The 26,567-nt window shown below is 44.6% G+C and overlaps 1 protein-coding gene across 2 annotated transcripts in view; it reads left to right on the forward strand.

Moving 5' to 3' along the window:
* The window catches only part of CHD7 (chromodomain helicase DNA binding protein 7), a 257,707-nt gene that overhangs the window by 48,146 nt on the left and 182,994 nt on the right, over positions 1–26,567 (forward strand). The window contains exon 2 of one of the 2 annotated variants that reach the window (XM_068237430.1): positions 2,073–3,868. In XM_068237430.1, the coding sequence (XP_068093531.1) occupies positions 2,243–3,868 (1,626 nt within the window). In that variant the 5' untranslated portion in view covers positions 2,073–2,242. Of the gene's footprint in view, positions 1–2,072; positions 3,869–17,722; positions 17,794–26,567 lie in introns of those variants that run through there. The other variant, XM_068237431.1, reaches the window with a different exon arrangement.

A 26,567-nucleotide genomic window follows, 5' to 3' on the forward strand; every position in this document is an offset into this window, starting at 1 on the left:
CCTCTAAATTCTCATATCAAAAGTAAGCACTACAAAGTGCTTTTCCAAGCAAAGGTGATGGTGGGAGGAGGGGTTGTAAAGCATGCTGGCCTCTGCAGCTTGATATGCAAAGGTTGAGAGAGAAGTGCGCCCCACAGCTACGAGTCAAAATTTTAGGTCTGACTCAAGTACGAGTCGACACCCATACTTTTATTCAGTGAGCCTAAATTTCTAGACTTGTTGTCTAATATTTACGGCATACATATTTGTTATTGTTATCATTTTTTGTTGTTGAAACTCAGGTATGGCGGCTTCCATATTCCACGTCCATTTTAGCTGTAATGTTTTGTTTTTCCAGCTTTTTGCTTCCTGTCATATAATTCAGATAATACAGCGAAAAGGCTGAATCTTTGTTTTCTCCTCCCCTTTTCTGAGTATATCTGATGAGTCTAATTTGATTTGTTCCTTATCTCCAGACGGCATGGTCTTATTTGCACATGGAGTCTGTAGCAGGGTTATTAATGGGCTGCATCTGACACCACCTCTCCTGGCGGTGTGTGCTTGGGGAGGGAGGGGGGGGGGGTGTGCGGCGGGCACTGAAGGGGTTAATCTCCCATAACACTCAGGCAGTCATCTGTGAAGTAGCCTGTTCCTGAGGAAAGTTTCAGAGGAGTTATGAATCCAGCTACTTGTTCCCATTGCGTACCGCAGAAGCACCAGCCCACGACCATTAATGCTCGGAAAGAAAAATAAGATTATGCCTTAGAATCATAGTGACAAATTCCAAGCATGGCTGGGATTCTTCTATTCACATTTGTGCAGATCAGTAGCTGAATTAATCATTCTCCTCTATCTTCCCAGATCTTAATGTGTTTGATTGCTGTCTTATTTTCAAACACTATGCTCTTTCATAACGTGTTTGAGAGAGAGAGATTTAACGGCAGACATAGGTGGTCCCTCAGACAGCTCTATAGTATTTGTGTGTGTGTGTGTGGAGATTCTCTGCTCTGCAGTAAGTGTGGCCTGAACTCTCTTGAAATCCATGAAAGCATCCCTCTCAGCATCAGTAGTGTGTGAACCATTCCTGAGGGGAGCTGTGAGGGTTAACCATCCAGAGTGCAGTCAGCAGAGTTTTAGGTGCAGTCAGAAGCGGATGTTGTCATAACTGTTTGTATCCATGGCACATTAAGCAATGCGGTGAACCTGGTGAGTGAACTTCCTGTCCTCCTCGCAGGACAGCTGTGACTCCACCGTATAATAAAATTGCCAAATATAACGCAATTCACATCTGCTAAGTATTAAAAATAAAATAAAATTTGCTCAGACAGAGAAGTCTAATCACAAATCTGCCCATGTTGTGAATTTTTTTCCTCCGTAGGTTTTTCCACCTCGGTCTGCTCAGTCAGGTTAGCCTTAATTCCATCTTGTAGGATCACCCTGCTGCAACCACAGTATGAATCCAATCTTTCAGATAATTTGACCTTGAGTAGAGGTGCTAGAAGCCGTGGATTTGCGGTCCCGGTTTGAGGTGCCGCCGACAAATGCCACAAGGTGTTTTATTTATTTATTTATTTTTTTAAGGAGAAGCAGGACAAGATGTCTACTGTAAAAAGCACACATGGGGGAGGGTGAGGAGGAGTGCGGCTGCAGATCTCGTTTGAAATGTATTTTAGGCCGCTTTTCTAGGGTCACTTTCTACCTTCTGGTGTTTGTTAAATGGACTAGCGGATTCTGCTAACTTTAGCTTATCACAGCCCTTGACGCTGCTGCTTGCTCATCTCATTACACTCCTCCGGGGAATAAGGTTAAGGACACGCTGTTGGTAACTAGAGCATTTTCAGGGCTTTAGTTTAGCAGATGGGATGCCTGGCTGTATCCATACATCTGTCTGCCTGCTGTGGCAGCTGATGCTACTGCTGCATTTTTAGTGCTCTTTTGTTCTCTCCCAGCCAATGACTACTGCTGAGCAAAAGTGGACTTGTAACTTTTCAACTTTTATTTTATATAAAACAAATTCTATATTTTTTTTGTACTTAATGTATAAATAGCTCACTTCTTTAATAACGTAATATATATATTTTTGTCTCCTCCAGGAACAGTTGCCAAACTGCCTGACACTGAATGGTCCGAAAGAATTAAGACAATATGGAATGACATGAAGGAGATTAGCTAAGGATTAGCAGCTCTGAGGACAAACGCCTCATTCGTGAGGTGAAGCACAATCTTGCGCTCGTGGCTCTGAGGAGCGGTGTGCAGAAACAAGATGGCAGATCCTGGAATGATGAGCCTTTTTGGGGAAGACGGAAATATATTCAGTGAAGGGTTGGAGGGCCTCGGGGAGTGCGGTTATCCGGAAAGCTCTGTCAATTCCATGGCACAACAGATGCCGATTGATCAAGGTTTTGCTTCATTACAGTCCCCGCTCCATCACAACCCCAGCAGTCAAAACCAAACAAAACTGACCCACTTTGATCACTATAACCAATACGAGCCACAGAAAATGCACATGATGGACCAGCCTAACAGAATGATGGGTAATGCTCCTGGGAATGGGATTGCTTCACCACATTCACAGTATCACAACACAACTGTATCTCAGGTGCCCCATAGTGGTGGCCAAATGGGAGTTTATCCTGGATTGCAGAACGACCGGCACGGGCCACCGTTTGTGGACAGTGGATCTATGTGGGGACCTAGGGCAGTGCAAGTCCCTGATCAGATAAGACCCACTTACCAGCAGGCACAGACTCAACAGCAACCGCCAACACCTTCTGCTCCTCAGCATGTTCAACAAATGGGCAATTACATGGTTCGGGGAGATTTTTCAATGCAGCAACATGGTCCACTACAGTCTCAAAGGATGAGTCAGTTTTCACAAGGACAAGACGGTCTTAACCAAGGGAATCCCTACCTTAGCGCGGCAGGACCTGGGCACATGTCTCATGTCCCCCAGCAGAATCCAAACATGGGGCCTTCAATGCGTCATTCAGTCCAGCAATTTCATCACCATCCCCCCTCAAATCTCCACGGAGAATCCGTTGCTCACAGTCCTAGATTTTCTCCTAATCCTACTCAGCAGGGTACAGTAAGGCCGCAGTCCCTTAATTATAATTCTAGAAACCAGACTGTACCTTCACCTACGTTAAACAACTCAGGGCAGTATTCCCGCTATCCTTATAGTAACCTTAATCAGGGATTAGTTAATAATACAGGGATGAATCAAAACTTAGGCCTTACAAACAACACTCCAATGACTCCGTCTGTACCTAGATACCCAAATGCTGTGGGGTTTCCGTCAAACAGTAGTCAAGGACTGATGCACCAGCAACCCATTCATCCTAGCGGCTCACTGAACCAAATGAACACACAAGCTATGCATCCTTCACAGCCTCAGGGAACCTATGCTTCTCCACCTCCCATGTCGCCCTTGAAAGCAATGAGCAATCCAGCAGGTACCCCTCCACCTCAAGTTAGGCCTGGAAGTGCAGGGATGCCTATGGATGTTGGAAGTTACCCAAATATGCCTCATCCTCCAACTCACCAGCCCCCTGGCAGCATGGCAATGGGACAGAGGAACATGGGTCCCAGGAACATGCCGCAGGGCCAGACCTTCATGGGTATGACCTCAACACCAAGGGAGATGGGTGGGCATATGAGACCAAATGGCTGTCCTGGAGTTAGCCATGCAGATCCACAGGCAATACAAGAACGAATGATGTCTGGACAGCAGCATCCCAGTCATCAGACGTTTCAGCAACAAATGGCAAACTGTCAGCCTCATCCAGCTATGCACCATCAGTCTTCACCACCGTCGCATCCTCATCATCAACCATGGACGCCACTACACCAGTCACCTCAGAACACCCCTCAGAAAGTGCCTGTTCATCAGGTAAGAGAAAACTAGAGCTGTGCACTGAAGCAATTAGCTATGTTTTATGTGCATAGCTGATTTTTGTTTTTGTTATTTTTATATCTGTGGCTTTCTCACAAAGCCATCTTGTGAACTTCCTGCTCTGTGCACTTTTTAAGGGTAAACACAATGGTTTGTAACAGGAAGTTGTATCACTTGTTTTGGTTATGAAACTGCTGCTTTTTTTTCCTCTTTAATTTAATAATGTTTTTATACTCAAACTTTCATTCCAGGTGGGGCTGTAAAACCTTTTTATGCAGCAATAATACAATACATTTGTGTGCTATTCAGTTAATACCTGGCTTTTCCTAAAATGTTTGATGGATTAGTCTTTAACTCTCTTTAAAACACAGGCCTAATAGGCCTACTCCCTCAGGAGAGCAATGTCATCACTTAAAGGCCACATCAAGTTAGAGGAAAAATGGTTGGTTTGCAGACATATTTACACTAAAACTGTAAAAAAAAGTAAAAGGACTCTGTCACAAAAGGTCATCGCTTAGAATTTTGAGTTATATTGATCCTTTTGCGGCAGTTTATTTTTTGAAGGACATCTTTAAATTCTGAAGTGCATATATTGTCATGGTGTGCTATCGGGCGCTATGGCTGCCAGATGGTTCTGCTGAGTGTAAAGTAGAATGGCTTTCTGTTTGAGTCAAATGAGTGACGTCACACACATGCGCAGAGAGTGCCCGGCAACGGGAGCGCGATCTAGGACGCGCTCCGCCGGGCCAGCGCAGACGTACTACTCCGGGTCATTGCGACCCGGAAGTAGTAAGAGCCACAGCAAAATGACAGGTTGGGCAGCCGAACAGTTCGGCTGCAGTTCGGCTAACACAGCCGAACTGTTCGCCCAACTCTACTATTAACCTCCTCCTGCCCAGACTGAGCTCCCATAAGCCCTTGCTACATTGGTCTCAGAGTGCCTAGGTGCTGGAGGAGCTGTGGGCGAGGCTTGTTTAGTTTATTGGCTAATTAGTGTATTAAAACCATTAAAAAATGTATTTGGCTTGAGGAATGGCCTATAAACTATATGTAAAGAACACCATTATGTAATTAGTAAAAGTTTATCTCGGATCCACTTTAAATTCATGTTTTTTAGATCATCACTGATAGAGGTGATATCAGAGTTTTTGTTATAGAAAATTACTATGTTCTGCAATTAGATTCACATTGTACATAGTAATTACTCTGGAAACAGAATCATACCTGGATATAATATTATATGGAGGGGGGTTAACTTTGCTGCTTTCTGTTTATGAAGGGTCATTTTGCCATAAACACCTTCCTTTGGTTGCCTCTTTGCTGCATTGTATGTTAGACAGTCAAGGTGAAGCACACTTTCTTAGCCAAAATATGCATAACTATTTGTATAACCCTTTGACAGCCGCCCCCACGTTATATTTAGTCAGGCTTCCCTTTCCAGATATGATGGGATAAGGCTCCAGGAAATTCCACTCATTTCATTCTACTGGATGAAAACCTTAGCCTGCCTTTTTTTTTTTCTAAGAAATTCCTTTAGTATGGCCACTTTACGACCTTTTATTTTACTATGGGGAAAACCTGCTGAGTGCAGGTTAATTTATACATATGTTCTTGCAAACTTCATTAACCCCTTCCGGTACTTAAAAATTGTAAATGCCCACGGAAAGTTTGCTTCTGATAACTATGCCCATTTATCACCATCACTGGCCAACCCCAGTGGTCACATGATTGGAGGTCACACTCATTGGTTTCTGGGCATGCTCTGGTTGGCTAGTCTGGAGGTGGGGCCGACACAAAGAATGAGGCCATTAAATTGGTATTATTCCAGCATGGAGGATAGGTTGCTAAAACGTTCATTAACTTCTCAGTGGTTTATACTTCCTGATTGAAATTGGTTAATAACTTGCTTAATTTTTTTTATGCAACAGTAACATTTTCAAAAAAGCCTGTAAAGAAATTGTATGTGGACACTCTGCATCCCTGTTTATATTAAAGAGTAACTGTCAGGCTGCAGAAGCTAATTTAAACCTCTATTCTCCTGTGTTAAACAGTTTAGAAGGAAGCTCAAAAGCCATTAGTGAAGATAAACATTTCAGTTACCTTTGATGTGTGCTTATCTTAACCTCTGTTATAGACCCATAAAGACGCAAGCCGCAGCTAAACTGCAAAGCATTCTGGGGCCCTCCCCTCGGCTGCTAATGAGACGGTACAGCAGCTTGTGTAATCAGTCCAGAGCGTAGCACTGATAAATCTCCGGGCAGACTACACTGCAGGAGTCAGCTATTGTTCCTAGCCACATGGCTCATTAATATTCACTGCACACCGTGTTGTTCAAGAACTAGCTTATCTGTGATCAGAAGCAGGCAGGACATGACGACACATTTGGCTTCACAAACATGGAGCCTGCCATGAGCTGTCAGGAGCATCTATCTCTGCATATACTATATACAAATTCTGTGAAATCCAAACGTGGACAGTGAAATGCATATGTAATGTAAGTACAGCCAATCTTTAGCTACTGATATATGTGTTTATTTTCTCTGAGACCCTATACCTAACAGCTCCTCTTTAAGAAAGTACTTGTTGTTTTTTTTTGTTTTTTGTTTTTTTTTGTTTAAGTGAACCTGTTTCCATCTTATGAAGTGACTCATTACTTGGTCCATCCTCTTACAGCTTTTATTAAAGCTAATGTAAACCCACAAAAAACTCCCCAGATGCCCAAGGAGACTGAAGGGTCCTGCAGAGCCTTTTCACTCCTCTGACGGTCCGCTTGTTCCAGCGATGTCACCTCGTTCGCACACCACGGGAGGCTTGGGAAGTCTTCGGGAGCCTGAGTGCTCCCGAAGACTGGCTGATTCGTACTGCGCATGAATGAGCACGCAAAACTGTGCGCTGGCACAGTACAGAACTGCCTGTCTTTGGGAGCACTTGGGCTTCCAAAGCTTCCTGCGACGGCAGAGAACAGTATTCGACCAATCTGTTACTGCAACTCGGGGCGACAGGGCTGGAACCATGGGACCGGGAAAGGAGTGAGAAGGCTCTATAGGACCCAGAGCCTTCCCTCTCCTTAGTTAAGTATATGGTTTTGTTTTTGTTCTTTGTGAACTTACGTTTACTTTAAACTGCTCCCACTGCCCAACTTCAAGCATTTTTAGTCCTGTGATATTGGTGACAGGATTAGTGAGCACTGATCTAGTGACAGTTGGCTAATGATAGCAATTTAGTGAGGGAGCAAGGGGAAGGTTCGATATTTAAACCTAGCACAGGGTCACTCTACATCTGTTCAACTCCTGTCAGTCGATTAGGCTTCTTCTGCTCATGAATGCAAGTAAGGTCCGCAAATGCCAAGCAGAATGAAGCACTTGTGCAGAAATGCCACGCATACGTGGCATCTTTTACAGTGCATGCGCAGACCGTACTTGCACTTTCCCGGACGCAGTCATCCACAGCTGGAAGTGTGGACAGCCACCTCTGCACATACTGAAGAGGAGCTCAGTAATCTCATGGAATAGTACCTTCAAGTGACCAAAGTTGCAGATATGATTGAGCTCTGGTCCGTATAGCATCTATCATGCCTTGCAGATTGTGAAGAGATCAGGGAACCGCCTAGCTGCCTTTTTGCTTGCAAATATTTCCCCGTTGTGAGCAGTCTGTACATCGTGTACTGCATGTGAGCAAAATGCATACTATTCAACACGACTGTGCTCCCAGCCTAAATGTATGCAGCTCGGAACTGGGCCAATTAAGTGCTCTTTCCTTTTTTTTTTTTTTTTTTTTTTTTTCCTTTTTTTGATTGGCCCATTGACAAGCTGCATAATGTGTGAATTTTCCATGCAAGCCAGAATAACTTGCATATCATAGATCATCTCTGCTGCAGAATAGGGGCCATTAATGCATGCCTACTGATGTGTACAGCTAAATACTGTGACTTTAATGAAAATTGGCCACAGAGCCCTCACTTAGTTACCAGTAGAGACACACTGACTCCCGGTACTCCTCCAGCGTTGGTATGCATGTGCTCTTGTATCTCCCTTAGTTACCAGTAGAGACACACTGCCTCCCGGTACTCCTCCAGCGTTGGTATGCATGTACTCTTGTATCTCCCTTAGTTACCAGTAGAGACACACTGACTCCCGGTACTCCTCCAGCGTTGGTATGCATGTGCTCTTGTATCTCCCTTAGTTACCAGTAGAGACACACTGACTCCCGGTACTCCTCCAGCGTTGGTATGCATGTGCTCTTGTATCTCCCTTAGTTACCAGTAGAGACACACTGCCTCCCGGTACTCCTCCAGCGTTGGTATGCATGTACTCTTGTATCTCCCTTAGTTACCAGTAGAGACACACTGACTCCCGGTACTCCTCCAGCGTTGGTATGCATGTGCTCTTGTATCTCCCTTAGTTACCAGTAGAGACACACTGACTTCCGGTACTCCTCCAGCGTTGGTATGCATGTACTCTTGTATCTCCCTTAGTTACCAGTAGAGACACACTGACTCCCGGTACTCCTCCAGCGTTGGTATGCATGTACTCTTGTATCTCCCTTAGTTACCAGTAGAGACACACTGACTCCCGGTACTCCTCCAGCGTTGGTATGCATGTGCTCTTGTATCTCCCTTAGTTACCAGTAGAGACACACTGACTCCCGGTACTCCTCCAGCGTTGGTATGCATGTGCTCTTGTATCTCCCTTAGTTACCAGTAGAGACACACTGATTCCCGGTACTCCTCTAGCGTTGGTATGCATGTGCTCTTATATCTCCCTTAGTTACCAGTAGAGACACACTGACTCCCGGTACTCCTCCAGCGTTGGTATGCATGTGCTCTTGTATCTCCCTTAGTTACCAGTAGAGACACACTGACTCCCGGTACTCCTCCAGCGTTGGTATGCATGTGCTCTTGTATCTCCCTTAGTTACCAGTAGAGACACACTGACTCCCGGTACTCCTCCAGCGTTGGTATGCATGTACTCTTGTATCTCCCTTAGTTACCAGTAGAGACACACTGACTCCCGGTACTCCTCCAGCGTTGGTGTGCATGTACTCTTGTATCTCCCTTAGTTACCAGTAGAGACACACTGACTCCCGGTACTCCTCCAGCGTTGGTATGCATGTGCTCTTGTATCTCCCTTAGTTACCAGTAGAGACACACTGACTCCCGGTACTCCTCCAGCGTTGGTATGCATGTACTCTTGTATCTCCCTTAGTTACCAGTAGAGACACACTGACTCCCGGTACTCCTCCAGCGTTGGTATGCATGTGCTCTTGTATCTCCCTTAGTTACCAGTAGAGACACACTGACTCCCGGTACTCCTCCAGCGTTGGTATGCATGTGCTCTTGTATCTCCCTTAGTTACCAGTAGAGACACACTGACTCCCGGTACTCCTCCAGCGTTGGTGTGCATGTACTCTTGTATCTCCCTTAGTTACCAGTAGAGACACACTGACTCCCGGTACTCCTCCAGCGTTGGTATGCATGTGCTCTTGTATCTCCCTTAGTTACCAGTAGAGACACACTGACTCCCGGTACTCCTCCAGCGTTGGTATGCATGTACTCTTGTATCTCCCTTAGTTACCAGTAGAGACACACTGACTCCCGGTACTCCTCCAGCGTTGGTATGCATGTGCTCTTGTATCTCCCTTAGTTACCAGTAGAGACACACTGACTCCCGGTACTCCTCCAGCGTTGGTATGCATGTGCTCTTGTATCTCCCTTAGTTACCAGTAGAGACACACTGACTCCCGGTACTCCTCCAGCGTTGGTATGCATGTGCTCTTGTATCTCCCTTAGTTACCAGTAGAGACACACTGACTCCCGGTACTCCTCCAGCGTTGGTATGCATGTGCTCTTGTATCTCCCTTAGTTACCAGTAGAGACACACTGACTCCCGGTACTCCTCCAGCGTTGGTATGCATGTACTCTTGTATCTCCCTTAGTTACCAGTAGAGACACACTGACTCCCGGTACTCCTCCAGCGTTGGTATGCATGTACTCTTGTATCTCCCTTAGTTACCAGTAGAGACACACTGACTCCCGGTACTCCTCCAGCGTTGGTATGCATGTGCTCTTGTATCTCCCTTAGTTACCAGTAGAGACACACTGACTCCCGGTACTCCTCCAGCGTTGGTGTGCATGTGCTCTTGTATACGTAACAGACACATGCGTTTATTATCTTTTGATATGTCAAGCACACCGTTTTATAAATTACAATGACTTCCTCAGCTCAATAGCACATTCATTTCTCAAGCATCCCTAGGAAGCACTGGAATAAATGAGTATTTATTTTTCCTAGAATACAAATTGCTACTTGACACAAACTTTTTTTTCCTTGCCTGTAAAGTCGGCACAGTGTGTCCAGTGATGAGGAGTTGGATGGCGCTGCTGGAGAGTAAATACGTCTTCATGTTTTTTTACTGTTTGTAGTTGCCGGTGGTTGGTAGGGAATTGCTCAAGGTGGTTTGTAAGACACAAGGTGTTCTTATGATTTAAGGGCCTTTTTCCTTGTCTTCCATGAAGACACAAATCCTGGAGCGGAGCTGGGAGACTTGCCCAGACTTCGGAGAGGAGGGGGGATACTTTTTTCCTTTTATATCTTTTAAACAGACGCTCTGACATCTGTTTTATGTCTAGCACTTGATCACTATTATTTCTGCAGTAAAATCTCCATGAATCCGAGTCTCATTCACAAGAGAGTAATACGGCTTCACATCAGCCCACTACGTAGGAGGGTCTGAACTTCAGCACAGGCCACTTGTTACAGAGTACCTGCTGCCGCCGCTGTACACATCGGTATGGGACCTGACATCTCTGCTTATAGCAGCTCTCTGCAGGGTACAGCCGAATGCCGGAAATTGTAGAATTCACATTATAGAACGTTTGTCCTTTGCACTGCCATAGAGTCCTAATTTTAAATGAAAAGAGCGGCTGAATACTATTTTCACTTCGTGTATGGGCAGTTTCCAAGGTCCTCTACACATTTGCTCCCCCATCACCCACACATGGTAAATAAACCCACATTTGCAGAAATACTGCTCAGCTACCTTTTTGAGGACCTCAGGATGCTGGTTACATGTGCCTGTTTCCAGAACTCTTTGGGTAAACTCTCTGGTATAGTCCTTCGTTACCTCCCCCCCGACCCATGTGTGCTGTTGTTTAACTCCGGCTATTTTGAGTTTCTTGATCTGGTGAGGGTAGGTAAAGTCTGTTCTGGCTAATTTCAATTCTCAGAGAGGTGTGTGAAATCTAGAGAAGGGAACGGATGCAAGATTTTCTGACCTGCTCTCTCGAAAGCCATGCAAGCTGCAGTTTAGAGTCAGAGGACGTTATAAGATGTCCGCAGCACGCTTTACAGACTAAAAAATTGCAGGTTCATAGCAAAAGGTATCGGCTTGAAGTAAAGAAAAAAAAAAGTGAAGCAGGCTAACCAAAAAAAGAGGGACGGCTCTGGATCCCCTAGAACCTTCCCGGTCCTCACTCGGTCCCTCCATTTCATGGCTGTCCCCTGGTGAAATTGTGTGCATTCGAGACTCTTTAGCAAGCTTTGGAAGCACTTGTGTTCCTGAGTACTTCCGGAGATGGGGGCACCTGTATTGTGCATGCAGAAGCTCAGACATGCATGCACGGTATAGATCTGCTCAAGTACTCGGAGACGCAAGTACTTCTGAAGATTGCCTGAGGAGGGCCAAATACATATCGATGGAGCTGGTCGAAAAGCTTCACTCTCAGTTCTAACTGCATGAGGGAGAGGGGGACTGGAGGCTCAATGGGATCCAGAGAATCCTAACAGAGATCCAATCCTAACCGAGATCCATCCAGTATTACACTTCTATCTATTTAAGAGGCATTGGATTTTATCCAGGCCATACAGAAAGCTGTACGGTCTCCTTCCTCTAGTTGGGGTTAAAATTTAGGAAAAGTGACAACTGACCTGCTTCCTGTTGTAATCACTCTTTAGGCCCATACACACGTCTGATTTTTGCGAACGACGGGTCGTTTGAATGTCCCGTCGTTCAGTCGTTCGCCCGCCAAATCGGGCGTGTGTACAGACTGTCGTTCGCGTGATAAGACTGAGTTTGAGCGATCCGCCCGGCGGATCGACCCGTCGTTCGCAAAAATCTGACGTGTGTATGGGCCTTAAATGTTCCTCCTTATGGAGCCTTTGCAAGAGGTTGGATGTCACACAGTGCAGATAACACATCCCAGACTCCTTCCCTGGACAGCTGTCTAACCTGTGCTCACCGAACAAACCTCACAGATGAGCAGAGAAACAGATTGCTTGTTGAACGACTTCAAAGACAAGACAGTTTCCTGTAAACACAATTGGGTGGCTAGGTGCTGCAAGGAAGAACTGCTAATCCTTGTTAACGCAGCAGGTGTTCATCTCTTTTTCCACTGACAGCTCTAATAGTCGTCCCTGATCAGCATTATAAATATATTACGTCATTGATCTACACAGACAAAATGGAGCTCTGTGACAGAGCGCTGCCCGGGGCTAGAAACGCACATTTGTGCCTGGAGTAAGGCTTTAATGAAACGTATATAATGATGGCAGCCGTATATTAGAGCCCAAGCCATGTGCATCTCTTTCTGGAGGTGCCTTATAATTGCCATAGATCTGAAAATGTTGGGAATGCATGTTTGCACTGTGTTAATAAATAACCTGTTATTACTGGTGACATTACTTGTGTGACTGCAAAATGATGAAGGCATTATTAACCTGTTTATTACCCTTTGGTGTATAAAGGCATTGTTTAAAGCACACCTATGGAAGGAATGACTTCTGTATATTTGTACTGGATGTCCAGACAGACCTAGGGACCTTGCTGTACAGTGACTTTTCTTGTTTCCAGCAGATAAATGCCTGTGTGTGAGATGCCCATATGTACCAATGTGATAGTTCACACTGGCATTTTACTAAGTTTTTTTTTGTTTTTATAGCGATGGCAGCTTCAACAGTGCTTTAGAGCATACAGTGTGGTCCAACTAACTCCTCAGAGGGGCTCACTAGCTAATCCTTACCATAGCCATATGTCCATCACAGTCTTAAAGGGTACCTGAGGCGGGGGATATTAAAAAAAAACAAATTATACACACCTGGAGATTTCTCCAGCCCCCTCCAGGCTGATCACTCTCTTGCCACCCTCCTGGACTACCTGGATCCTCTACAAGTCCTTCAGTCTGGGTGCGGTCTGGCTGCACGCCCCCCCCCCCCCCCCGCATCGCACTACCGTCAGTGTGTGTTCTGCTTCTACATAGTAGTACTGCTCAAGTGCAGAACACTCCTGGCAACGGGAGAGCAATGGGGACACGCATGCGCAGTACGTGTCACCCCATGGGACTTTACGGGTGAATAGCTGAGGATCCAGGTGCTGCAGGAGGACTGCGAGGGAGTGATCAGCCAGCTGTAGATAGGGTAGGGAGCTCAGTCGTGCATAATTGTAGGTTATGTGACCAGCAGGGGACACTGTGTGCAGGTGTCCCTCTTAACGTCCCCTCCCTATCACTGATCTGCACAATAGCAGCTGCAAAATTTAAAGTATAAAATCGCAAAGCACTGGTGCACATGACAGTTGGGGGGGCCTGTGCTCTGCCACCACTTGGGACCCCCATACTGCATGCAGCACTAAAAAGGGGGAGTGCAGGTGGACCCCAGTACTCACACCACCAAGGAAATCACCCACAACTGCCCCTCAGTTGAAAGCCAAGCGCAAGAGAAGCAAATGCTCACTCCCGGACAGCATTTTGCCATTTAAATTGGTAAGCAGACAGCTTGTCAGTCAATAAAAGGTGCAAATACTTGCACCCGTATCTGCAGTACCAAATCTAACAGGGGCTGCAATGAATCGGCCATAGATAGGAGAGAGAGCTCTGTTGCACATAATCGTGATTACCTGAAAATCAGGGCACAGTGTTAAGGTGTCCCTCTCAGCGCCCCTTTATACTTGCCTTAAAGAAAACCTGAACTGAAAATTAAGTCAAAATAAACATACACAAGTCACGCTGGCCTCCAGTGTAGTCTACCTCTCAATCTCTTTCTCCTCTCTCGCGTCCTGTTTGTCCACTGTGATCAAGGGAATTCTCCATCCTCCATTTTGAAAATGGCCATTACCCCATAACCGCTTTCTGGTCAGCACACTGTTAAACTGTAACATCGCCCACTTGAACCATAGGGAAACATGGACATTACCTGGCACATGATTTGTCCTCTCATCGATAACTGACAGCAACTGATATATAACTGAAAGCAACTGCTATATTTCAGTTCTGACAAAATGTTGTCAGAACTGAAATGGATCATTGTCAGAAGAAAATGGTGAGCTTTTGAGAGGAACTGATGGCAAGGTAACTATGTAATGTTAATTTGAAGTTACCTCATGTGTTTATTTTAAATAATTTTACTCAGTTCACGTTCCCTTTAACATTGCAGTCCATGCAGCACCATATTCGAATACTCATCGGTACCCAAATTACCTGGTTTGGAAAATAGAAGCAACTGTTGCTATCCCCTTTCTGCCAGGCCGTCATGCAGATTGGTTTTCTCAGTGCTTACAGCAGTGGAGGCTTTAGAGTGTATTTAAATGCACTCACAGTGGGTCTTAAGTCAATAGTGCTGTGGACTTTTGTCGTTTAATGTAGTGTGTAGGAAAATTTAAAAATTAAGTCCTTTGCAAACTTTTAAAACTGGGAGAGAGATTGTTTTTCCTTTTTTTTTTTTTTTTTTTTTTTTTTTTTTATATCCAGGTTCACCTCCACCCAACGGGCTAAGTAGAGTTCCCCTTTAGTTTGGAGAATTGGCAAGCACTGGTATTCTCTGTATTTCTTTAATTACAGGTTTCCTTGAAATCAGCAGTGCTATTATATGCTATTACCTCCCTAAGCTGAAAACGGCAGTGCATTTTGATATCACGACTCCGCCTTAGCTGAGACTGGCACCTCCTGCTTGTGTCCTATGCCCTGAGGCAATACTACTGTGCAGAACTCCCTAGCCACCAATCAGAAGTTTCCTTCAGCTAATGAGAGGGTATCTAGCTTTCACTAACTGCCAGGCACCTTCACAGAATTACTGCACATCAGCGTGCAACTTTTCCACACAGAATCTCTGCTTGTGAAGAACAAATTTCTTTATTATATTTTTACGTAAACAGCGCCCTTTCGTAACCTCACTTCATGTTTGGTGTTCAGATTGTACACTGTTGTGAAACTGGTGATTTGTACATAAACTAAACTCCTAATAAAATTGCCACATCCCAGCTAAAAGCATTGCTAGGTTTGCTGCTAGCCTTTCCTATTCCTTTCTGACGCCTTCCTTTTTTTTTAAAAAAATTTCTGTACAGCCCTTTCTGGTTGTAGAGGGGACTGTGTGCCCTTGAGCGAGAGGACCTTCCGTAGATGATTCCTCCATCTCAGGTACTCTCAGTTGACTGAGTGAGAGTAATTGGTGCCATTCATTATCTGCTCACCAGGCCGGTTATAGCCAGTTCTCCTGTATTAGCATAACAATGTAAGTCAACAACAGCATTCTGATTTGGTGGGTGCTGAAGTCACCTGACCTGTTACTAGAGGTTAAAGTGTTGAATGAAGGTAGTGCAGGGGGCGGGAGCACACCCTTTCACTGCTGGCCAATGCAATTCCTCACAGGAATGTGCTGTGACTGACGAAGCAGCAGATTCTCCCAGCGTTATTGAGGCTGCTCTTGCAGAGGAGAATATGTACACCACAGCTGTTGGTATATAAATGGATGGTGTGAAAATGACAGCTCCTCTGCTGACTCCTGCATTGAGCCTACTATACTGCTTTCCATATAGCACCTCACACAGTCCCTCCCGCTACATGCTGCCTTCCTTTGTTAGTAAATCAGGTAAACCTAGGTGGGAACCATATCCTACCTAAATGAACATGGAAGCCTATGGAATAACAAGCTTCTTGTACACCATACTATCTGTTTTTGTGTGCAAAGAATTTAGCTATTACAAATGGAAAAGCTAAAGCTTCCCCTTGCATTAGTAAGGCCTTGATTGCATAAGTAGTGTTGTAGCTGTACACCACACTGTTTGGTGGCTCTCAGCTTATGTGGTAAATTTTCCTATGTGCCACTGTAGACCGAAGCGGTTGATGGGTGAGATGTTGGAGGGCGGGTTACAACAACACAACACGCAGCATCTGGGAAGTGATAAATGACCACAGACTTCTGGTAAGATGGCTTACTGTCTCATTTACATTGGTGGTTGTGTGTGACTTTCAGGCATTTTTGGTGTCTTCCCCCCCTTCCCCCCCCCCCCCCCCCCCCCCCCCCCCAGTTTGCCTCTATTCCCAGCAGTCTTTCAACTGGTCCCTGTTTGTAATTTCCTCCTTTTCCATCCTACATTACTGCTGCCATGCCAAAAGCATACAGCTCAGCCCAGGATCCCATCCAGGCAGAAAATAAGTGGCCATGCCTGTACAACTCTACAGCATTATACCCACACTGCTGATTTCATGCACCTTCACAATTATTGTTTGTATATCTTTTATTTCCCCACGCAGTGGTTTTATCCACTAGACCTGTGGACTGCTGCACCCCATACAAATGCTGTCTGTGCATTTCAGGCATTTAAATAAACACACTAAAGGTGGCCATACACTTATAGATAACCATCCTATTCCTTTCAGATCAAAGCTGACTGGTATCTATCTGATCCGTGACTCACACTAGAAACAGATTTTCAATAGATTTCAGAAGTACATTTATTGAAAAATGTATCAAACTGCAGCATTGCCCTGTTCAATCCAGTGCAACGCTATGGGCCGTCAATCTGCTGCCGCTCTCGACTCGCTGTTGGTTGACCTAGATTTTCCATCTGGACCAATCAATCTATTCAACCAATTTGGGTGGAAAATTGGTCGACTGATTGATCGGGCCGCCTGCTGCAAGGATTTCCAGCTTAGTCGATCGGAGTGTTTGAATTGGCTATTGACAGGAAAAATCGATACGCGCATGGCTACCTTATGTGGATGAGGCCTAACAAGCCTTGGTAGTTCTCTTGGCTTTGTACTATTGCCTCACTAATAGACTATTTCTACATGCGGGCACACGCACCCACACACACACACACACACCCCCTTTAAAATAGACATTGTTAGCATTGCCTATTATGGTGGTGCTGATTAATGGGAGACTGTTTCTGAACAGCCCAGCAGATGTTTGTCTTTGGTCAAGCTTCTCTGTTGGTGGTGACCCCTGAAGGTTAAAGGTGGTATTGTGCTGTGGCCCTCAGCAAACTATTTCCTAACGGCAAGTGTACCTTCATTTCCAGGGTCAAGTAGAACTGCTGTACAGTGACACTGTTCTGGAAGCTTTTTTGCTACTGTAAACTGCGTTTTTATTGTAAATAAACTTTTGGTCTTTTCCTGTGCCTTAGCAGCCATACCTTTTTTATTAGGGATTTGCACTTTTATCTAATTTTTAGTAGATTAATAAAATGCTCCTCTGCAGGTTAACTCTATACCAGGAAATGACTATGGGATTCAAGAGCTAGTTTGTCCAATCTAGGAGGCAGTTATTATTATTATTATTATTATTATTATTATTGATTTATAAAGCGCCAACAGTTTCAGAGGAACATTATTGGGGGACCGGGGGGGGCGCAATGCAAAGTGAAAAGTAAAAAATTAGAAGATAGTTCAAGAAATAATTGATATTTGTCATGTTATGTTGTTTGATCCTCCTTGAGCCGACAGGTCAGTATCTTGCTGGCATGAGAAAAACACCAACTGCCCTAATCACCCAGAGCTGCTTCTTGCTTGGCAGTTGGCAACAGCCTTTATTTCCCACAATGCAGTGAGGTTCACAGACAGAAAACGGTCAAGGTAACGACATTACACTGTGGGAGGGGTTTCATCTCAATATCGGCCATACAGACCCCTTTGATGATCTATTCTAGAAAAGGTAAAGCTTTCTTCTGGGAAAGGGGGTGTCCGCTACTGATTGGGTTAACGTTCCTCTTTCCCTGGCTACCATGTCCTGGGAATTGCCAAGTGCTGGTCTTAGCAATGCTAAGATTAAGGCAAGTTCCCTGCATGGTTTTGATACATATATACCAAGAGGACATGAGGCAAAGTGTGTTTATTTAAAAAAAAAAAAGTTGCAAAATGTTTCATTAAACATTTTTGCAATGTACCTATTACGCTGGGTCACAGTTCCCCAACTCCTTACCACCAAGCAAAAGGTTAAAAAAAAAAATCTGTTATTCTAACGTTTGTGTCCCCAGAGAAGGATTTTCCTCCAGTTTCTACAATGTAGTGTTATCTTTTTTAGCATTGCCCCTATCTTGATTTCCTGACAGCCCCTCCTCTTTTATAGCATTGGGTCAGTCATGTAGCACAAGTGAGTCCTGCATGTATGCACATTATGAAATCTTGATTTCAGAGATGGAACCTTTTTCTATTGCGTGTTTATAAACTGAAGAAATTCTCCTACTTCCTCTGTAAGTGGTTACAAGGCATGAGGGAAATCAAGACAGTGATAGTATTCCAGCATGATCCATTCCTGGTTAGGACACAGTTTTGTGTTTGTGTCCGGTTCCTTGGGGCGTTCCAGAAGCATACCGGTAGACAGAGATGCACATAACTCTCATTTGCATGCATATTTTACACAGATTGCATGCTGCTTTTCATGAGGCCAGTGAAATGCGCTTCCAACCAATGTTTGTGATTGACCCTATTCCTAGTTGCAAACAGTTTGCGTGCAAGTCGGCAATATTTGCATCTCCTTGACCATATCTGGTGGTAGGTTAATTTGCTTCAACCCAAGCTGGTCAGACTGATTATACACCATGTTGTGATATTAGACCACGACTATGGTAAGGACATTAGATTCTGCGCTCCTGGGAGAGGCAGTTACATCAATGATTCAATTAACTCTTCAAAGCCCTAAGGGCGGGTTCACACGGCATCTCGCTAGCAAGTGGAAAGGCATTTGGCAACCTGGGGCACCTCTTCCTGCCCATCGTTTTTTTGACCCCAGCGGGGGGACACAGAAGCGCGGTGCTTAGACGAACAGGAATAAACAAGACTGTAAAAATCAAGAGCGCAATTTGCACAAATTGTGAACTACGGCACCGGCGCTGTACATGCACTTGAATGGGCAGTGCTTAAAGTGGACCTGAACTCACAACTTCCTCTCTGCTCTACAAGTTACACAACAGCACAATAACTTTTCCAGAAAAATATTTGTTATAGCGTACAGAACTCCTGCAATAAATCTGTGGCGTGTCCACTTTCTGCTTTCATGGAAGCAGACAAAGGGTTAACCCCCTGTGTTCACATATTTGCTGTGTCTGCAGAGACTACTAAATTTCTGTGCGGAGAGAATGAGGGGGAAATAGACAGGCTCTTTTTTCTAAAAACACATGGTGCATTGTCTCTGTTTTTCTTGTGTCCTGTGCAAGAGTTCAGGTCTGCTTTAAAGGGGAACTTCAGCCTAAACAAACATACCTTCATGAAATTACATTAGTTGTTAATTAAAATAGATGGGTAATATAATCTCTTACCTACCCTGTTTTAAAAGAACAGGCAAATGTTTGTGATTTCATGGGGGCAGCCATCTTTTTGGTTGAAAGGAGGTGACAGGGAGCATGAGACACAGTTCCAACTGTCCTGTGTCCTGATCACCCCTCCCAGTTGCTCGCGATAGGCTTCAAATCTCAAATTCAAAATGTAAAAAAAAAATTTGCACCAAAACAGCAGAACAAGAACATCATCAGAAATCCCATCATGCTTTGCACAGCATCAGGGGAAAAATGCCCGGGCAGTTTTCTTCTGTGCAGCTAAAAATGAGACTTGGGTAAGAAAAACAAAGTTCTGATGCTGTGAAACTGTTAACCTCCTTGGCGGTATAATTCCCGCGGCCGCGGGAGTTTTTTTTTCACTTTTTTGCATGTCCCCCACTCTCCCTTTGGCGTCCCATTACCCCCCCCCCGTAGCTTCCGCTTGCCCATAAGGAAATCCCGTTCTCTATGGGATTTCCTTGAGGGCTTACCCCGTCGCCATGGCGCCGAACGGAGTGACGTCACAGGGAGTTCCGATCCACCCCATAGCAAGGGGTATGCGGGGGCCCTGTATCGCGGCGGGTAGCGGCGCATCGGCGGCGATCAGACCAAACACGCAGCTAGCAAAGTGCTAGCTGCGTGTTTGAAAAAAAAAATTATGCACATCGGCCCAGCCAACACCAAGCCTTTTCAGTGCAGCTGAGTAGATTTTTAGTCTGGAGGTTCACTTTAAGCAAGGAGCACCAGGGCCGTTGTGTCACCTGGCCCTAAAGTAAATACCTGTGTATTTTATTTATATATATATATATATATATATATATATATATATATATATATATATATATATATATATATATATATATATATATATATATATATATATATATATATATATACATACATACATACATACATACATACATACATACATACATACATACATACATACATACATACATACATACATACATACATACATACATACATACATAGTGTTTCCCCGAGAATAAAACACTGACTTATATATATTTTTGCTTCAAAAGATATGCTAGGGCTTATTTTCAGAGGATGTCTTATTTTGGGGGGAAAACACTGGCAGTTTTTCTATACAAAATGTATTATATACTGCATGCCATGCTGAAACTCAAGCAGCATGCACAGAGCTTGATGTTTGCAGATATTGGCCTCAATTCACTAAGATCATGCTAGAGATAATAAGGCAAGAGAAAACTTACCTCCACACGTGAGAGTTATCTTACCTCTTCATTCCTTAAGTTACCTCTCCTGTAGTTAATTTACCTCCTCTGTAGTTAATTTACCTCCTCTGTAGTTATTTTCACATGCAGCTAATTAACAGCCTGTCTTTAAAGGACTTACGAGGCCAAAATGTCTAAAAAAAGCAAAGTACCTGTAAGCTGTTTAAATGCACGGAGGACGCCGTCCGCGCCCTCCGTGCAGTTCCGCCGGGTCCCCTTCCTGAGATCGCCCCCCGCGCCGACCCCGACCCCCCCAGGCCGGGTCGGGCTCTCGTGCCGCTCTCAATATGGCCGCTTCCATTGGCCGCGGCTGCGCAGTCCGCCTGGCCGCGAGTGCGGCTGCGCAGCTCTACGGCCAACCCCCCGAACCACGCACTGTAGCGTGGATCGGAGGGGTTGGCCGTAGAGCTGCGCAGCCGCACTCGCGGCCAGGCGGACTGCGCAGCCGCGGCCAATGGAAGCGGCCATATTGAGAGCGGCACGAGAGCCCGACCCGGCCTGGGGGGTCGGGGTCGGCGCGGGGGGCGATCTCAGGAAGGGGACCCGGCGGAACTGCACGGAGGGCGCGGACGGCGTCCTCCGTGCATTTAAACAGCTTACAGGTACTTTGCTTTTTTAGACATTTTGGCCTCGTAAGTCCTTTAACTCTGGAGTTATTTTAAGGATTGGAGAGTTAATTTAAAGACAGAAGAGTTAACTTTAGACTTGCCTGAGGTAAAATGTTTCCTGAATACTACATGCCTTATCACCATGGTAACAACTCTAGAAGAGTTATTAAAGACAGGAGATAAGTTTAGTGAATTGAGGCCATTGGCTCTCACTTACAAGAAATTGATTCTGCTGATCATGTGGGTAATAGTCTATTTTTTTCAGACAAAGAACTCTGTCAGGAGTCTGTAAAGAATAGATTTTTTATTTTATGCCCGACCGTTACACTTTAAGCGTGACTTGCTGGTGAATGTGGGCTGCTGCTAGGGCTTACATTTGGGGGAGGTCTTCTATTTCAAGCATGCTAGTAATTCCTGCTAGGTCTTATTCTCAAGGGATGTCTTACTTTAGGGGAAACACGGTAATACTGTATTAATACTATAACTGCATTATATTAGCCCCCCCAAAGGGTTTGGCTCTACCTGTGAAGCTGGCCATACGCTTTATAGCTTTCCACTCAATTTTCCAAAACGATAGATTCCTTTCTGAAGGAATAGATTTCTACTACACACAGCACATCAATTTATTTATTTTTAAATAGATTCAAGCAAAGAATCTATTGAAGATCAGTTGAACCAGAATGTTGCACCGTTTGATTCAATGCATGGCCTATCCATTATCCACCACGCCTCCCCTGCCCCCAGTAGACCCAGATTTTCCCGTCCTGTCCTCAAATTAAACAAATCGGTACCCATACGATTTGAGCATAGCAATTGAATCTTCAGGAAAACGAATGGGAAATTCAATGTGTGTATGGGCACCTGAATGAAGTCTCTCATAGATCAGATTTGTATTGCATATTTACATCAATGTCTGAATACTTCTATCAGGTACGGGATTGCCTGTGTGACTGTTACTGCTTCCATATAAAGTAAGGCTTTGGTTGTGTAGTCCTAGCTGCAGAAGCTCAGAACAGGTGGTGGCAGGGGACTCCATATACCTGTAACCTGACACTGCTCACATTGGAGGAGGCTGCACACAGCAACTCCCTGATAATGAGCAATCACAGGGCAGAAAAGGCAAATTAATACAAACATCCTTTTAAACTGAACGTTTGGCCTTTATTCCACCCTTGTTTACTAAAGCATAAAGCCCATGAATCACCAGTGCCTCATCCAATGTGAGCTGAATAAAATTCGCAGGTATGTGTTGTGTGTGTCGGAGCATGTTTCCTGCAGAATCCCCACATGCACAGGATGTGAGGAGGAGAAGGCTCTGTCACATATGTGGAGGACACGTCTGTGTGTGACTGACAGGCAGCGTGTGTAGACCGAGCTGTCACAGGATTAGGAAGCCTTGATTCATACCACTGTCTGCTCTATGGGGATGAAAAGTGTCCTGCTATTGCATACTCCCTGCACCTCAAGCTGAAAGTGTTATAGTGTCACTCTAACTAAACATTCCCCTTTAGGGCAGCACTGAGATTGGCCAGCACTTATGCCAGGCCTTGCTTACCAGTAGTCTGTGTTATTTCCATTCTATGCTAAACAGAAGTTTGCCATTTTAAAACAGAAGGTATTTGCAATTATTTAGGACAGAGTGAGCCACAATGCATCAGTTCTGAATATGCAAATTGTACCTTTTTGTCCCTGAAAGCCTAACACACCTCCAGAACCCCTGGAATACAAGGATGTGTCAGTCCGTTAATATTTGTGATACCTCAATGTTCACTCCAGCCTGAGTAATCACAAATGGCTTCTGTTTTAAGAAGGCAACCTTCTGTTTTCCATAGCATTTTAGTAAGGAGGCTTTTTCATCTCTTTCAGCCCCTTACTCACTCCTTGGGGTTTAGGTTCACCATTAGCTTGCTGGGCAATTTGTAACTCTTTCCATCCTGTGAGAGTTGCCTCACCTGACAGGAAGTGAGTGGAGACCTGGTCAGTAAAACAAATGGCAATAATAGCAAGCAGATTGCAGGAAGTATTTTCACAGCTGTATGTTTACCCTCTTACCATGTTAGAGGGGGTTCCTTTACCTCTGCCTAGGCATATGCTCTACTGCACTAAAGGGTGATCAGTACTTTCCAACCAATTTTGAGGATCTAATTGGTTAAAAAGGGCAATTAGCCATGCTTGAAAATTTTCAGTAAAATCCACTCCAGCTCCTGTCTTCCTTTTGTATCGTTGAATTCAGTACCAAGTTAATTTGCATTTGATGCGATTGGCATACAAATGTCATAAAATAAACTTCAAAACTTCTTTTTGAAAGTTTCAAAAGATTGTTTAAAAAAAAATCCACTCATGTGGAACTTATACTTTGCAAAGTGTAAAATGAGTGGTTATAATTGGCATTAGTGAGCTTTCCATCTGATCCCCAGGTACCGCCCATATGAGTAGTGCCAGGAAATGATGTGAGCTGTGCGCTCTGTACTCATTTCATCAGTCAACTGGCAGCAAAACAAGACTCCACTCTCTCATAAAACATACAGCCTATAGCCGCCATAAGCTGAATGGAGGAAACAATGTGGGCAATGGATGTACAGCTCCATCCACCATTTGTATGCATTGGCCTTAACTTCCCCTAAGCTGACCTGGTCTCCTTATCCCCCGACGTCAGTCATACTTAGCCATTCGGGAGAGACCGTTCCACTAGTTGGGTACCCCACTGCTGTACATAGAAAAAAATGGGGTTAGAGTAGAACTACTTTTCCTCTATCCTATTTTTTTTACCTAATCTGATTTTAACTCTCGTGAGTTCGTTGAGTTGTGTTCTATTTGTAAGTTGTGGAAATCTGTCAGCAGGTATACCTGTTGTTGTTGTTGTTGTTGTTGTTGTTTATTTAAAGAGAACCCGAGGTGGGTTTGAAGAATATTATCTGCATACAGAGGCTGGATCTGCCTATACAGCCCAGCCTCTGTTGCTATCCCAAACCCCCCTAAGGTCCCCCTGCACTCTGCAATCCCTCATAAATCACAGCCATGCTGCTGACAAACAGCTTGTCAGAGCTGGCTGTGTTTATCTCTATAGTGTCAGTCGGCTGCTCTCCCCGCCTCCTGCAGAACTCCAGTCCCCGCCTGCATCCTTTCCCTCCCTGCTGATTGGAGGGAAGGGACGGGGGCAGGAACCGGAGCTATGCAGGAGGCGGGGGAGCAGCTGAGACTGACACTACAGATGTAAACACAGCCTCACAGCAAGGCTGTGATTTATGAGGGATTGCAGAGTGCAGGGGGACCTTAGTGGGGTTTGGGATAGCAACAGAGGCTGGGCTGTATAGGCAGATCCAGCCTCTGTATGCAGATAACATTCTTTAAACACACCTCGGGTTCTCTTTAACTACAGCATTTATATAGTGCTGATATCTTCCGCAGCCTTTTACAGAGTATACAGTCTTGTCACTAACGTGCCTCAGAGAAGCTCACAATCTAATCCCTATGATTTAGAGCGAAGCCAATTAACTTATCTGTATGTTTTTGGGATGGGGAGGAAACTGGTGTGCCCGGAGGAAACTCACACAGGCACAGGGAGAACCTACACATTCCATGCAGATAGTACCCTGGCTGGGATTTGAACTGGTGACGCAGCACTGCAAGGCGAGTGCCATCCACTACGCCACTGTATTGCCTACAGGAACCAGTGCCAGTTCCATACCGTCTGCAGCAGTTTTCTCTGCCCCTGAGACAGCAACACTGACCTGCAGGCTTTAGTGCTGGTTTTAAAAGATAGCAGCTGACCGAATCGGCTTCCCAGCCCTGACGCCACTTGTAAAGGACACTGCGATTTAAAAAAAAAATACATAGTCCTTTATCAAGCTTCCTCCTTAATCAAATAATCTAAATGGAAATGTAAATGACTGAACAGCTGTCAGCTCAAAGTAGGATTAACCCATTGGGGGCAGTAGGTGTCAGCAAACACATTGTTCTTGGAGGATGCTCTCCATTCCAACAGAGGGTTTTAGGAGGATGGCTTTGCAGGCTTCCCAATAATTACATCCATGCTGACAAGCAGTTGGTGGCAGAAGAAATAATTCAATGGAAGCTGAGCTGTTGCATTGCAAAGCCATTTAGGCAGCTGCCGCATCGGTGAGATAGGTGTAAGCGCAGGTGTTGTGAGAGAAGGATCTGCGTTGCCGCTATCGCTCCCGCGGGATTAGACGGGCAGTAATTGTCACTACTAGCGTACGACAGTTTTGCGGTGGTGTTGAGGGGTTTTTCTTGAAGACTTATGCATCAGGACTGCTAAAGCATGACTGTGTTCACCTATATTATCAGCACAGACCCAGCAATGGTTTTAGGATAAATACAGAATATCTCAACCTTCTCTGCATCTGTATTATTCAGAGTAGAGCTCAAACAGGTTGTGTTCATCAGTGCTGGTGTAATGTCCCCTCTACACTGTCTTTACTGAATCAGCCCACTAGAGGCAGTATAAAGAATAAGTATATGTATTGCAAAAGGGGTACCGGAGCAGAAATCAGACAAACAAAATTCGAGAGTCAGAAGACTCAATATAAACCAGGTTAAAGATCGAAAATGTTAGCAATAACTGCATGCACCATGTCAGCGAGTAATAATAAACATAGAACAAAGAATTGAACTGACTCTTGGGTGCATGCAGAAATATTCTTAATTATTTATTTTGAATAATTTAATTAGATCAATAAAGTAAAAAAAGATTAAGTATCAAAAATTGCATGGATATACAGACACAATACACAACAAATACATAACAAATACACACAATACAAAAACACTCTTAAAAATTGGACAAAATATCCCAATTGAAGGGAGGCTGCAGTCCTCCTGACCTGGCCAGTTAAATGGTTTCTGTGGTGCTCACAAAGTGACACTGTCACCTAATGAGCAATTGTAACCACATATGTTGGTAACTCAAAATTGCAATTCGCCAAACTCCAAAAAATGCTCTAAAAGGCTCAAAAAATGCTCTAAAAAGCTCCAAAAATGCTCCAAAAAGCCCAAAAAATGCTCAAAAATGCCCATATGCAGCCAATCAATTAATTGCTGGAAAGAGTCCCGCCATGTATTATGAATGCAGGTAGTCCTGGACCCAATCGCAGTCACCCAGGAAGTCCACAAATCCGTGGGACTAATGTGTGCAGTCACCGTAGTGTAAAGCCTCTCTTAGCCCAGAGAAAAAGTTCCAGCACAGACAGGGATATCAATACATGCATCAAAACACCAATGTGGATGGTTCAAATGTAATCCAAAATGCAGTTAGATCAGCAGACATTGATAGCAGCAAAGCAGGCAAGC

This window comes from Hyperolius riggenbachi, chromosome 5 (genome assembly GCF_040937935.1).
Source record: "Hyperolius riggenbachi isolate aHypRig1 chromosome 5, aHypRig1.pri, whole genome shotgun sequence".
NCBI lineage: Eukaryota > Metazoa > Chordata > Amphibia > Anura > Hyperoliidae > Hyperolius > Hyperolius riggenbachi.